Source organism: Nannobrachium achirus, assembly GCF_963921795.1.
Source record: "Nannobrachium achirus genome assembly, chromosome: 3".
Taxonomy (NCBI): domain Eukaryota; kingdom Metazoa; phylum Chordata; class Actinopteri; order Myctophiformes; family Myctophidae; genus Nannobrachium; species Nannobrachium achirus.
In genome coordinates, this window is record NC_137812.1 from 2,320,018 (window position 1) to 2,334,394 (window position 14,377).

Genomic DNA, 14,377 nt, shown 5'->3' on the forward strand with positions numbered 1-14,377 from the left:
CCAAAGGGCACCAAAAAATAAAAAAAGAAGAAGAAAAGGCCAAGCCGATCATCATCATAGATTCAGAGCCTAATAACTAATATATAGGCCTACCGGTATTTGCTCCGCCTAAAAATAAACACGGAATGCATGCCAAAATTTTGCGTGATGCCTGATCAATGGTTGTTGTGATAATCGATTTGGGTGCACGGTGGTCGCCCGCAGTAAGTGCACCTGCAGGCTGGCTGTGCTGCTCCTGCATTCATTATCATTATTCATTACTGTCTGAAAAGTCATCCAATAAACTGAATAAAGACTGTGAATTGTGAATAACCCTTTACCTACTGTCGCTGCCGGCCTGCCGCTGTGATGTGATGTGATGTGATGTGATGCATTTTGAAGGTCCATGAAGAAGTAATCCGTTATTTGGGGTGACGACAACCAGAATGCAGAATAGACTATCATTAGTTGTCTGAGAATGTGCCACAATGGTTAAATTATCTAATGTAACTTTGAGAAGCGCAGAGCTGGTCAGAGTCCATTCAGACCAGCTGTGGGACTGCTGCGCTAATTGGGTTGACTTGACTCGTTGACCCTATAGGCCTACTTGCGCTATTCGGTTTATTATTGAAAAATGGAAATGCAATGACAGTAGGCCTATTAATTCATTTATCTGTCTGTCTGTCTGTCAGTCAGTCAGTCAGTCAGTCAGTCAGTCAGTCAGTCAGTCAGTCAGTCAGTCAGTCAGTCAGTCAGACAGACAGACAGACAGACAGACAGACAGACAGACAGACAGACAGACAGACAGACAGACAGACAGATAATTTTCCCATTGCACACGAGAACGTGAAGTCAGTCAGTTCAGCACCGCAGGCAGCCCCTCATCACAGACAGCGTGTTAAAAGTGGTTGCACTTACGTATATGAGACAGAAATGGGCCTCTAATATTTGACAATTTGGCCAATGTTTAGATTAATGTTTAGTTTGTTAGAAATGTGCAGATACTGCTCTATAGACGTAGACTTTGTTGGTTTGTTTACTGTTAAAATGGTGCATATTAAGTTAATCATCTTTGGGGACAAAATAATTTGGGTCCCAACCCACAGGTTGAGAACCACTGGTATAGCTCCCAGTTATCAATGGATCAATTAGCGCGGTCATTATTTGCTTTCAAGGAAAAACAAACAATAGATGTGTGAATTGCGCCGGTCATTAGCTCCTGCTGTGACATCAAACGAATATGGTCCACCAATTAAGGATCAAAGTGGTGATGTCTGGAGGTTTGTAGGTATGAGTGGAGTTTTTGGTGTGGGGATTCGACAAGAGATGACATCTGCTAATTAGACTACAGTCTCACAGCTGAAAAAGGGAACTGCCTGAACTTCATGACAACTAGGCCTATAACTACTTCCTAAACGTCAAGGATGTCCACAATTACAAGAGGGCGCTCCACTAATCACGTACAACCAATTTGACAGACACTAAAACGTCTCCAATTCGTTCTCCTGCACCCTACCACGAAAATGTGGAATTCCCAAGGCCTAGTTCAAAATTGGTTTGAAAAGCCACCTTCAGTTGGCTGCAACTCGAAACTTTAAAAAGACCAAACACATTTTACCTCCCCCTGTCCTTTGTAAATATCTTCTATTTATTGTATTTATTTTCATTTTTGTTATTGATACATCATACGTACATTGATAAGTACTGTGTTTTATCCGCCTGTCATATGTTGTTATATGAGATACACAGTGGTAGCCTACCTGTGTAAATTAGCGACAAGCTTACTAGGATCTCCTTTTAGTTGACCCTGTATCAGTGATTTACGCTGTCATGAAACTGTACTTTTTCATATGCAACCTTCTAATAAATTCTTCAATCAATCGATCAATCAAGGCTTACTCTGTTGCGCACCTTATATAATTTGACAGAAAGATGTGATAAACTGACTGATCACAGCCACAATGAACAATCATCTGGTCTGTATGTTTAATGTTTTTTTCGTCTGTGTATCCTGGAGTGAAAAGCCTATCTGCAGATTCAGCTCATAGCGCAGCAGCGCACGGCGGGGCACAGACTTTACCGATGCTGTGTGTGTGTGTGTGTGTGTGTGTGTGTGTGTGTGTGTGTGTGTGTGTGTGTGTGTGTGTGTGTGTGTGTGAAAGGAAAGTGCCACTGGAGTGAGGAGAAATATTATCCTATAGGCTATGCCTAAAATAGAATATTGCATGCCAAATCGTGGCAAATGGAGACGTTTTACGCGCGGCGAAAGCCTGGTGATGCGAGGTTACGCGCGGAGCGGGCTGCGAGGAGAGAGTGATAGAACAGAGAGGGAGGGCAAGAGGAGAGACAGACAGGGAGAGAGGAGAGATAGAGAGAGACGTTGAATATACATTCATATCTTGCTAAACTAAGTATAGGCTCTATATGATTTGTCTGGTTTAGGCTATTGCAGGGTTTATCGCCGCTGGTTTTATTTTTTGATCGCCCGTTTCCGACCGAGATAAGCGCCGCAATTTTGCTGGGGTGCACTGTTGATTTGTATGGTAGGCCTATACCGTTGTTATACTTACATTTTTATGTTAATAATCATTCATAATTCCATTGTTTTATTTGCCTTTTTTTGCCGTGGAGTAAATCTCATGTCTACTTTGAAATAAATAGGTCTATACAAGTTCAGCTGTGAAAGATCACATTTTAAGCCTGGGCTTTGTTTAATTTGGCTTCTAATTTAGTGTGTAGACAAAACAATAAGTTAAGATAATACAATGTATAAAAAGCATAAGTAAAGTGTCCCGTCTCACAGCTGTGCGTGTTGAGCGCAACTACAGCTCTGGGATGAAAGCTGCTGTTGGATGTTTTAAAAGGTGTGCGTTTAACTGTAAATTCTGTCTGGCATCATAACTTAGTTTCGAATACCGTTATGTGGTAGATGTGCGCACATTGTGTGTTGGGTCACAGGGGACGGGGACGGTGGGAGAGAATTAGAAATTAGTATAACAGACATTCATTGAGAATTATAGATCAGAAAAGGCCTTCTGAATGTTGATGGGTTTTTGGAGAGCTGTCCAAGAGCCCCAAATTACGCATGAACGAGAAGTAAGCTGCGTTTCAGAGAGAGAGAGAGAGAGAGAGAGATAGAGAGAGAGAGAGAGAGAGAGAGAGAGAGAGAGAGAGAGAGGCCGCCGCTGCAATCCATTTTGTGCCCGACTGCGCACTTTTTCTATGCACCACCCACATATCAAATTAATTTAACAGAGCAGGCATCACAACCATTGATCTGGCATCACGCATGCTTGCTTGCATGCATGCATGCATGCAGTGATTATTTTTAGGCGGCGAAAATATGAGTAATTATGATGATCATGATTCTTTTTTCTTTTTCTCTCATTTTTTGGTGCACTTTGGCAGCGATGCCCGAAGCACAGTGCGTGCGCGTAGAGAGAGAGAGAGAGAGAGAGAGAGAGAGAGAGAGAGAGTGTTATAGGCTATTCGGAATGGAGGGGTGCTATAGAAAAATAAATAACAACGCCATTTCGAATAATAAAGTCAATGTTCGAAAAGGCGGTGCTGTTTCCTTTCGGAATGGCGGGTCTTATATAACATTTGGACACACCGCCATTTCGAAGAATGGAATTCAATGGTCGGAATAGCGAGATTTCGGAAAGGCAACGTGCACCCGTCAAATCCCACCCCATTTTGCTCTTGTTACTAGGTAGAACAAATTTACCAGGGCAGATTCTTTTAAAGATTTAAATAAGATTTTTCATAGCCTCATTATTGCTATTTAAAGTACCAAAGGAAAAACATCTACGTGATATTAATAAAAAGGGAAGACAAAGGTACAGTAGTTACATTGCAAAACAGGGGGTTTCCCCCGAAAATATATGTTTTAATTTGTTTAATCCCAGTGGGACAGAATCACCATGGCAGATTATTTTATGGAAGTGGATGGGGGGAAAAGATTTTTCATAGCCTCATTATTGCTATTTAAAGTACCAAAAGAGAAACATCTACATCATCTGAATATCGGCCCACTACTCCCAAGTCCTAGATGGTCTATAAAACACCATTAGAATGTCTTTATACCAGAAAAACGATGATCACAGTAACCACTCATTGGTTAGTATTTGGGGCCTCGCGGCGCGTCCGGAAGGTGGAAAAAGCTTGCGCGTGGCCATTGGCTGCGCGCGATGAGGGCCTCTCCAACTCCTTTTCCCGAGCTGAATCAGAGGCCCAGCACGTCCCTTCCACTCCATATGTTCTAATGGTGTTGGGGGATCAAACTGTCCCCTTCCGAAGCTAAACCCCCCCACCTAGCCCTGCCCCCCCACCCCCGATGCGCGCGCGCGCACACACACACACACACACACACACACACACACACACACACACACACACACACACACACACACACACACACACACACACACAATCATCTCCCCTCCTAACCCCTTCCCTCCACACTACCTCCGACCCAGCTGTGTGAGAGAAATGATGAAGTTCATGAAAACATTGTCTATTTTCATTTTCTAGCCGGGGAGCCACAGGCCCAAAAGCTCAAAGAATAGGATGTTACCTGTGATGTCATGACATACTTTTAATTTTTGTTTTTTCTATTAATTTGGTCATCAAGGTCCACAGAATGAGAGGCCTGCTCTGCCGGAAATCCTGCGAAAAAAAGTTATGGCCATTTGTATATTCACTCCATCGACTTCAATATAAAGGAAAGAAACACACCAAAAAAAATATGCTTTAAGTAGCATGTGAGGGGTCAAACTAGGGATTCTTGATGATTCTGAATCCATTGCAAGCATTTGTTTTGCATGAAAAACATTCCTTGGGCTAGAAAACGGACCAAAATAACGGTGAAAAGTGATGACTCATCACTTTTCACAGGTTTGAGAGGCTGAAATCTAGCCCAAGGAATGTTTTTCATGCAAAACAAATGCTTGCAATGGATTCAGAATCATGAAGAACCCTTAGTTTGACCCCTCACATGCTACTTTTTTTGGTGTGTTTTTTTCCAGTATAGTGAAGTCAATGGGAAACTTTTTTTCGCAGGATTTCCGGCAGAGCAGGCCTCTCATTCTGTGTACCTCATTGACCAAATTGATAGCACAAACAAAACTTTGGAGTATGTCATGACATCACAGGTCCTCTCTCATTTTGGCCCAGTGGCTCCCCGGCTATTTCCCAACACAAGCATGAGCAATATTACCCAATATTAATATAGCCCTAAATTTAATAATATTAATATTAGCATAGTACTTTTACTTTTTGTACTTTAAGTATATATATTTTGATGCCAATACTTTCATATTTTTATTCAAGTACATTTTGAATTCTGGACATTTACTTGTAACAGAGTACATCTACAGTGCAGTACTGATACTTTTACTTAAGTACAAAATGTGAGTACTTTTTCCACCTCTGTCTGCGTATGTGTCCCTGTCAGCCTGTGCTTGACATTCCACTGACCATTACCAACTCTACCGCTGAACCTATTACTGCTACTTCTGCTAATGTTGCTCTGTTAGACGTCCCGATCTCAGATATTTTTCCAGTAGAATCTGGTCTAGGTGATGATGACATCATCATAGTGACATCATTCATTAGATCCACTCACCATGAAAGAGCACAGAGCTCACAATGATCCACTGAACCATCTTCACCCTGCTGTCTCCTCCTTGAAGATACCTTCACTGTCTGAACCTGAAGATACCTTCACTGTCTGCTCTGTGTGAAGATACCTCCTGCTATCTCCACTGTCTGCTGTGTGTCTGAAGCTACAGATATTTCAAGCCACTGTCTGTTCTAGCACTCCTGTCCTGATAGCCCCCCGGTCATAGCCTGCCTAAACAAACACACACACACACACATACACGCACGCACGCACGCACGCACGCACGCACGCACGCACGCACGCACGCACGCACGCGCACACACACACACACACACACACACACACACACACACACACACACACACACACACACACACACACACACACATGCGTGTATACACACAGATCAATAAAGGCTGACTTTGATCAGAAGAAATCAGTTTAATGGAGGATCAAATAAAACAATGATTAATGATACTTACAGTCTAGTATGTATGGGTTAGAGTTGGTTCCTGTGTAAATACTGTAAGCCAAAAAGCTTATAGGATCTCCTTTTTGCGACTGTAGGTTGCAATTATGCCATTACTGACATCTTGTCCGTAGATCAGCCTACAGTAACTCTCTTCACCAAAAATAGCAGATCTACAGTACAAGCTCACAACGCGTTGTGACTTGTAGATCATTTATATTTTGGTGAATGTTCCCCCCAGAATAGGGATGCTGGGGTTTAAGTGGTTAAACGTCAAGTATGAAAGATATTTTTCACATGTCCTACTGGAAACAGTTTTCCTTGTGACACACATATCTAAAGTAAAGTAATCATTTAACACTTTCATTGTGTTAGAAACCGGCTGACACTTTTGGTTTTAGCGGGTCAAATTTGATATAAATACATAACAAGTCGGCTATGAGGTGGGGGAGGAAAACCTTTACACTTATTATACTATTACACTATTACACTTTTACACTTACTGCGCTGGTACACTATTAAACCTATTACACTCATTACACTTAAACTTCCTGTTTGGTTTCGGACATGGTGCCAAGAGACTTTTTCTCTCCGGACATCATTCAGGGGTTTACCGATTTGCGTACATGTAGGTGAAACCGTATAGTGGGGCTGCGCAGTTGGAATATTGTAGGGGGCGCTATTGAGCCACACTATTAAAACCCATTCCCTGCGAACTTAAAATATGGATGTGCGCTAAAACTTCCGGGAAATAGCTATATTTTATCAACATGATAGGGTATAATTTCATTGTTTTCAAAGCCATGATGATAAACCACCACAAAAAGACCACTAGAGTGCGCCATCGTAACACTAAAACCCTCAGAAGAAACCATGTTTAAACCACGTTTCAAGGATGGGAAAGTGACGTCGCTCCATTGATTCACAATGGGAGATCCGCGGCCCGCCATTTGTGCTCAATCCTGTTCAATTCGTGCTTGATCGTCTAAAACCACCATCGGTCTGGGCAACGGATCGTATACAGACGCCACACACAAAATTTCCGAATCAAAATCCGACCTAGTGAAGCTGCGTAAGGGTCGGATGGTTTGCATTGAGCCTAACGGCTAGCAGATGCTATTGTAAACAGGAAGGCCTGGTTTAGCGGTGACGTCATAATCGTATCCTTTTTTTTTTCACGGTCTCGTGTTATTACCAGCTGAAGGTAAGGAAACCGATTTGCTCCGTCTATTAACCCAAATAAATGCTTAAACAATGCTTTTATATAAAAGTCGATTAAAGTCGATCGGCAGGGACGTCCATAATAACATAGTCGATCTAGGAGTCGACCGGCGCTAAGTGAGTTAAGGCCACGCCCCTTTTTTGTGAATTTTAAAAACACTTATTTTTTGCCACTTGTGATGTGTGTTTGGGTATGTTTAGGCCCTCATTTTCCCGATTCATTTCGGAGAAGAATAATCTTTACAATTACAATAGGGCGTCGCACCATGCAGTGCTCGGGCCCTAAAAATAAAGTCACAGTGTGTTGCCCTGTTGGGCAACAACACTAATAATAATAATAATAATAATAATATGATATCTGGGATTTATATAGTGCTTTTCTGAGACGTCAAAGACACTTTACATGTGTGTGGGGGCCAGGCAAGAGGACACAAAACTTTACTAGGAAAACTCAGATAAGCATAAAAGCAGTGAAACACAAAGAATAACTAATTGAAATCAAAGTCATCTCGGAAAGGCTATTCCAAACAGGTGGGTTTTCGGGGCGTCTCTGAAATATTTGGGGAGTGCATTCCAGAGGGAGGGGGAAGCCACAGAGAAGGCCTTGTCGACCCAGGTATGGAGTCTGGTCTTAGGAGTCTGGTCTTAGGAGTCTGGACCTGAGGGAACAGTATGGGACATCACATGTGGCTCGAGGAGGGCAAAGACAGAGGAGGGAGCCAGGTTGTGCAGTGCCTTGTAGGTGGTGAGCAGCAGAAAACCTTAATCACAATAATGGCACTTACAAGCCAGTTACAAGATTTAGAGATAAGAGCTCATGATTCCTTCATAGTGGAGTGCATCAATGTCTTATCCAGTCTGATAACATATTCATAGATGACACCAAGACGGATAGGAATTGTGGCTCTAAAATGCAGTGCACTTATTTGCAAAGCACATAAAACATCAGTGATTGTCATGTCCATGAGCATACACAAACCAGAGTTTGACTCTTGATTGATTGAATGATTGATGTTAATATTTCTCTTATTATTATTCATGCTGTTATAGATACAGTATTGTTCTTTTATTTGGATCAGTACTTTTTGACTGGGAAAATAATTACCTGTTTTTATACTATATTAATCTATAGACAGAAAATATGACTGTTGCTGAAAAAGAAAGTTTGGTATGTTGGTGAGTGTGGTGATGCCTGAATGGTGTACATGAATAATATAATAATATGTAAATTATAGCTAATTGTCCAGTGGGTAATATCCATATTTCTTTATTCATGTATTATTTGGGACTGGCATTGATGTAATATACTGTACACAACCCCCGATTGGTGTCCTAGTTATTATTGCAACTTTTATCATCTCCAGACAATCACGATAACAAGATATGATTAAAAAATAGAACTGTATTTCCTTATGATTTACCAGAAGAGTTTTGATAAGGAGTTGAACTTTGGCATTTTATATGACATTTCTGATACATGGTATACACCAAGGACATTGGATAAAACTGGATGAAAACATGATCACAAAACTGTTGGATAGTTTGCTCTGAACCTTTGAAATACACCTTTGATATAAAACAATCTTTAGAGTCTAAATATGATATCTATTCAACAACAACTACAGAGGAAGGATGTTTACTACTTTGAACACGCAATGCAATTGAATTCATCTAATGATGCTCTTAACCACATAAACCCATATTGTGGTGAAAGCTTTTGCAGAAAATACCAGATCGACAAGGACAGATTCTGAAGACTAAAGGGTTAGGGTTAGGGTAAACTAAAATATTCCACTTTTGTGAAAGTAGCTGTATTCATGTTATTTTATCACTAACCAAAGTTTTCTTGCCCAAAAGAAACCATATTATAAGCATTGATGATGATGGCAGTGATGGGGAAAATAGGCAGAACAAGTGAGTATATCCTAACTGTTTGAAGACTACTTTAGATATTAGTGATGTAATGAAATGACTTCACATCACTGATCATGGTACACGTGGTGGTTCCTCACTTGGTTCAGCATCCAACCAAGCTCATCTTGTGTCTGTATTAGGCCTCTAGAACAGGGGTCTTCAACAGGGGGTCCGCGACCCCTAGGGGGTCCGCGAGGATACTGCACGGGGTCCCAGAAAATTGTTGGAGAAAAAAAAACATTTTATATATTTCTTATTTGTTATTTTTAAAAAGAAAGAAAAACTTGTAATTTGTCTTAAAACAAATAGCATGATTCTGTCTCTTTTGAATAGCTTGTAGGCCTATACATGATTATTGTGCAATTGACAGATTGTTAGTGATGGATTGATTGTATTGACATTGGTTCTCAGTTAATAAGGTATGTTTATAAATGACAGTGGTACGGCCACTTTATATCCATTTTTAAAATAAAAGCATGAATATATGTATTATTTTAATAGCATAGTATTGAATGCACAATAACATGGTATGTGTATTGTGTATACACAAGAGACACAATTTTATACATACATATACAATATATCGAGGGCTTGGAGCGCAAAGGGCCTACTGTAAGTGACATTTTCGTTTTTTTCACAGGACAGCTTTCCATTGATTGTAATTATTTAATAAAAAGACATATGTTTAATCAATCTATACTTTAATACAGATTAGGCTTCAATGAAAGTATTTTAAATTATACTTTTTTAATGTTGTTTGTAGTTTAATTATTACAATCAAGTAAGGGGGGTCCCTGCTCCATCTCCCCATCAGATTGGGGGTCCCTGGCCTGGAAACGTTGAAGACCCCTGCTCTAGAACAAGGACATGAGATACTATACCTGCACCTCACTGCTTGTAGGTTTGCACACAGCAGTGAAACAATGGCATGCCCTGAGGCCACAGTGGCCTTAATGCCCATTTAGGCCTAGGATTATTACTGCTTTAACTATTGAAAAATAGCAGATATACAAGCTCACAGCGCGGCTGTGAGCTTGTAGATCTGCTATTTTTGAAAAATCATGATTTTTTTTTGCAAGTCTTTGAATATATCTACTTAAAAGCCAACATTTGTAACTCAAATATTTACTTCTGGGTGGTCCCTGGAACAACATATTTTGAGATGGGGGTCCGTGGCCAAATACCTGTAATTTTGGGGGTCCTTGACATGAAAAGGTTTGAGAACAGCATGATTTAGGGGAAGGATTTAGAAGTCGGGTCAAAGATCGGGTCAAATATATTCAAAGACTTGCACTCATTTTCACGATTTTTCAAAAATAGCAGATCTACATGCTCGCAGCGCGGCACTCGGTGCCGCGCTGTGAGCTTGTATATCTGCTATTTTTCTAAAGTTAAAGCATAAAATCATGGTTAAAGTGGTTAAAATCTAACGCGACTCGGGCGCGTTCCAGGTATTTGAGAGTCAATGCCCCAGCTGACTGTACCACTTTCTCTCTCTTTCTTTCTTGGCTTGTCTTTTGTTGAGATTCTGAATTCTAAAGCCTCGATCAGAGTCTGCGGTGAAGAGCTATCCAACGCAAATTTGAGGTGGAAAGCTTTCCACCTCAAGTCAGAAAATAAGTGAAGGCCATCATAGTCAGTCCGGTGAAGTCCTATTCACTGTGACTGACTGGTCTAGATCGACCAATCAGTGAACGGGGTGAAGAGCCTATCTGTCTGAAAGTAAAAACAGAGAGATGTGTCGGGACTCGTGGTGGAAAGCTCTTCACCGCGAGGAATGACGTAACGTAGTTTCATGACTCAAAAAGACTACACTGCGGTGGATAGCCTTCCACCGCAGAGCCGACTCTGATCGAGGCTTTAACTGCCCTGAACCCCATCATTAAACCAATCGAGCGACTTTGATTGGTGAGACACATCACCAGGTCCTCAGGCCTTGCAAAGGCTATCCTGCGCAACAAGGCACCGTACAAGGTGGCAAGAAGACAACATGGGAGAATGGACTCACTTGAAACTCAGTGAGGCAATGACAGCTGCCAGGGACAGAGAGGGGAGGAGAGAGGTGGTCAACAGACCGTCTGGTGCTCCAACGACTGCAGTGATCACACATTTAATTGTGGAAAGATCAGTTTAGTTTACACAGCCACTGTATGTGTGACAAGGATGCAAATAAAGAAAACAAATTGACAATTATAAAACACATTGAATCTACATGTATATTAAAAGAGGACTGACGAGGACTTTTTGTGTTTCAGAATGCTGAATTAGTTTGAAGAATGTACTGTATGTGAATATAGGGTGCAATACTGGATGATCAATTGATTTTCCAAAATTTGACTTTAATTGAATTTTGATAAAAACGGCAGTTTAAAAGTAGGTCTACTAAATACAAGAACATTTTTTTTAATGCATTGCACTTTCTAATATTTCTGTTCTCTAGTAAACACAAATTTGATTGAGAAATCAGAAACTCATTTGGCTCAGGTCCATTATATCCTGATGCAATCTGACTTTGGATTTGTCTGACCAGGAAGCAATAAATCACAGACATCAATAACAGCAGTAAATGGTCATGGTCCATTTTATTCACGTGCAGGTTGGGGTTCAGATGTGTATATAAAGAGAACAGCTTCACCTCTCATCACAACACAAATCTACCTGATAGGTAGATTAGGTAAGACCTACACTGCTGCTCTCTCTCTCTCTCTCTCTCTCTCTCTCTCTCTCTCTCTCTCTCTCTCTCTCTCCTTGCATTGCTTATAATATTTCATTCATAATAACTATTGTAACAAGATTGTTTTGTTTTCAGATGTTAGAGCTGTCTTCAAGAAAAAAACATAACTCTGACTGTTTTGTCCTTTCTCTTTGATCAGAAAAGTATCCATCCATATTATCATCTTCATCATCATCTTCATCATGAAGTCTCTCCTCATCCTCGGTGTTCTCCTCTGTGTTGCTCTCTGTGTGAGATCTGCAGCAAGTAAGACACTTCCATTGAAACACATTGAAATCCTGTCTGCATGCTCCTATGTCTCTAATATTCACTTGGATGCAACACTGTTTGGTTTAGACACAGTCAATAGTCAGTTCTAAATTAAGAATTATAATAAAAACACAACTGTTTCTTTTTTACTTTAGTTGAAACATTGGAGGCTACTGAAGAAAACATCCAGCCTTATGTCTCTGGTAAATTCTGCTAACATGTCATTGTGATAATATATATACTTGTTGTATGGGAATTACATACTGAGCACAACATGTGTTTTCTCTCTCTATTTATTTCTCTCTCTCAGTGGAAGTTGAACCTGAAGTCGAACTTGAACTTGCTCTTCCTCAAGGTAGAAAGATGAAGGGAAATGCCTATCTGATGCAACATGTAATGTTTCTGCCATCATGGTGAAGTATTAAAGTCATCAATCTTCTCTTTCAGAGGACCAGACTGATGTTATTGAAGAGCAACAGGAAACAGGACCTGAAGGTCTGTCTGTCTGTCTGTCTGTCTGTCTGTCTGTCTGTCTGTCTGTCTGTCTGTCTGTCTGTCTGTCTGTCTGTCTATCATATGTACTTATTGAATCATAACAATGTCTTAATGTGTGTCCAGGTCGTTTCTTCGTGTGTCCCTCTGGTTGGACCAAACACAGGGGCAGCTGCTACATGTATGTGAGCTCTGGCAGATCCTGGACCAGTGCAGCGGTAAAAACATTTATTGTAAAAGTAATATGTTAAAAAATGATTAGTCACAGTAAGAAGTAGAAGCATTACATGTAATCTGAAGCATCACCTGACCTAATATGGTTGTTGTCTGATCAGTTTCAGCAAGTAACTGATAGATAGAGTAACGGATATTCTAGATTAACTTTATGAAAATGATCTGTTAAAACATTATAATCAACACTTTAATGGCTTTGCATCATCATCATCATCATCATCATCATCATCATCATCATCATTTCTCTCTCTCTCTCTCTCTCTCTCTCTCTCTCTCTCTCTCTCTCTCTCTCTCTCTCTCTCTCTCAGGCCCACTGTGCCAGTCTGGGTGCTTCTCTGCCATCTGTCCACAATGTGTGGGACTACAGCTTCCTCCAGGAACTCACTATGAGATCTGGTGGCTCAGTGGCCTGGATGGGAGGTCTCTACTTCCAGGTCAGGCTCTATTAAGCTTCAGCTTTTTTATGTTATCAAGTAGAATCTAATCTAATAAGAGTTGAGGCATTACATTTTGTATAACACGGTTCTATTGTGAAAATAGCAGATCTACATGCTTACAACGTCATGTAGATTGTCAATTTCTGCCTCTAATATTTGACAATTTGGCAGATGTTTAATTTGTAATTTAAGAGGTTTTAAAAGGTCCTTAAATTGTCACTTTAAAAAATGTGCAGACATCCTCTATACACTTAAACGTGTTGGTTTGTTTACTGCTGAGTGAGAAAACAATGTTGCACATTAAGTTAAACATCTGGAGACCCCCCTGGGAGGACCCACAGGTTGAGAACCACATGCACTAAAGTGATGTAACATTATTGACTTTACGCTGTACCTGTGTGCAGGGCTGGAGGTGGGTGGACCAGAGCCGTTTTGACTACAGCAACTGGAGCTCTCAGAACAGTGTCAGCTCATACCAGTGCATGCACCTCAACACCCGTGGTAAGACACACACAGTTCCACTGTAGCTTTAATGTAGTGTGCTTAAACTGGGAGAGCTGTCTGTATGCATGGTGTTGTTCTATAGTAGGGCATTCATATTCATATATTCAATATTCGAATATTCGAATATCAAAGTCACTATTCAACGTTGTTCACCGAAGTCGAATATTCGCTTATTTAAATGTTTTTATTGTTTTATTTAAAAAATATATATATAGTTTATAAAGCTTGGCTAGATAGGAAGTCATAAGAATGAGTTGTCAATGCCCCTGGTGGATGAATTTGTTAATGCTCTATACCAGGGGTTCTCAAACCTTTTTAGGCCGTGACCCCCAAAATAAACATATTTGAACTGGGGACCCCCACCCTGACAAGCAATTGGTATTGTAGGTATTACATTTAATGTGACTCGGTTCTACAGATAAATATTGTGAAAATAGCAGATCTACATGCTCACAACGCCTTGCGTTGCGAGGTGTTGTGAGCATGTAGATCTGCTATTTTCACAATGTTCGCCTCTTGCT

The 14,377-nt window shown here is 40.6% G+C and overlaps 1 protein-coding gene across 3 annotated transcripts in view; it reads right to left on the reverse strand.

The window, feature by feature from the left end:
* LOC308281045 (salivary plasminogen activator gamma-like) overlaps positions 1-5,765 on the reverse strand; it is a 47,790-nt gene extending 42,025 nt beyond the window's left edge. For all 3 annotated transcript variants that reach the window (XM_080721111.1, XM_080721110.1, XM_080721109.1), the window contains exon 1: positions 5,606-5,765. In XM_080721111.1, coding sequence (XP_080577237.1) covers positions 5,606-5,645 — 40 coding nt within the window. In that variant the 5' untranslated portion in view covers positions 5,646-5,765. The remainder of the gene's footprint in view (positions 1-5,605) is intronic.
* Between the last annotated feature and the right edge of the window lie 8,612 nt (positions 5,766-14,377).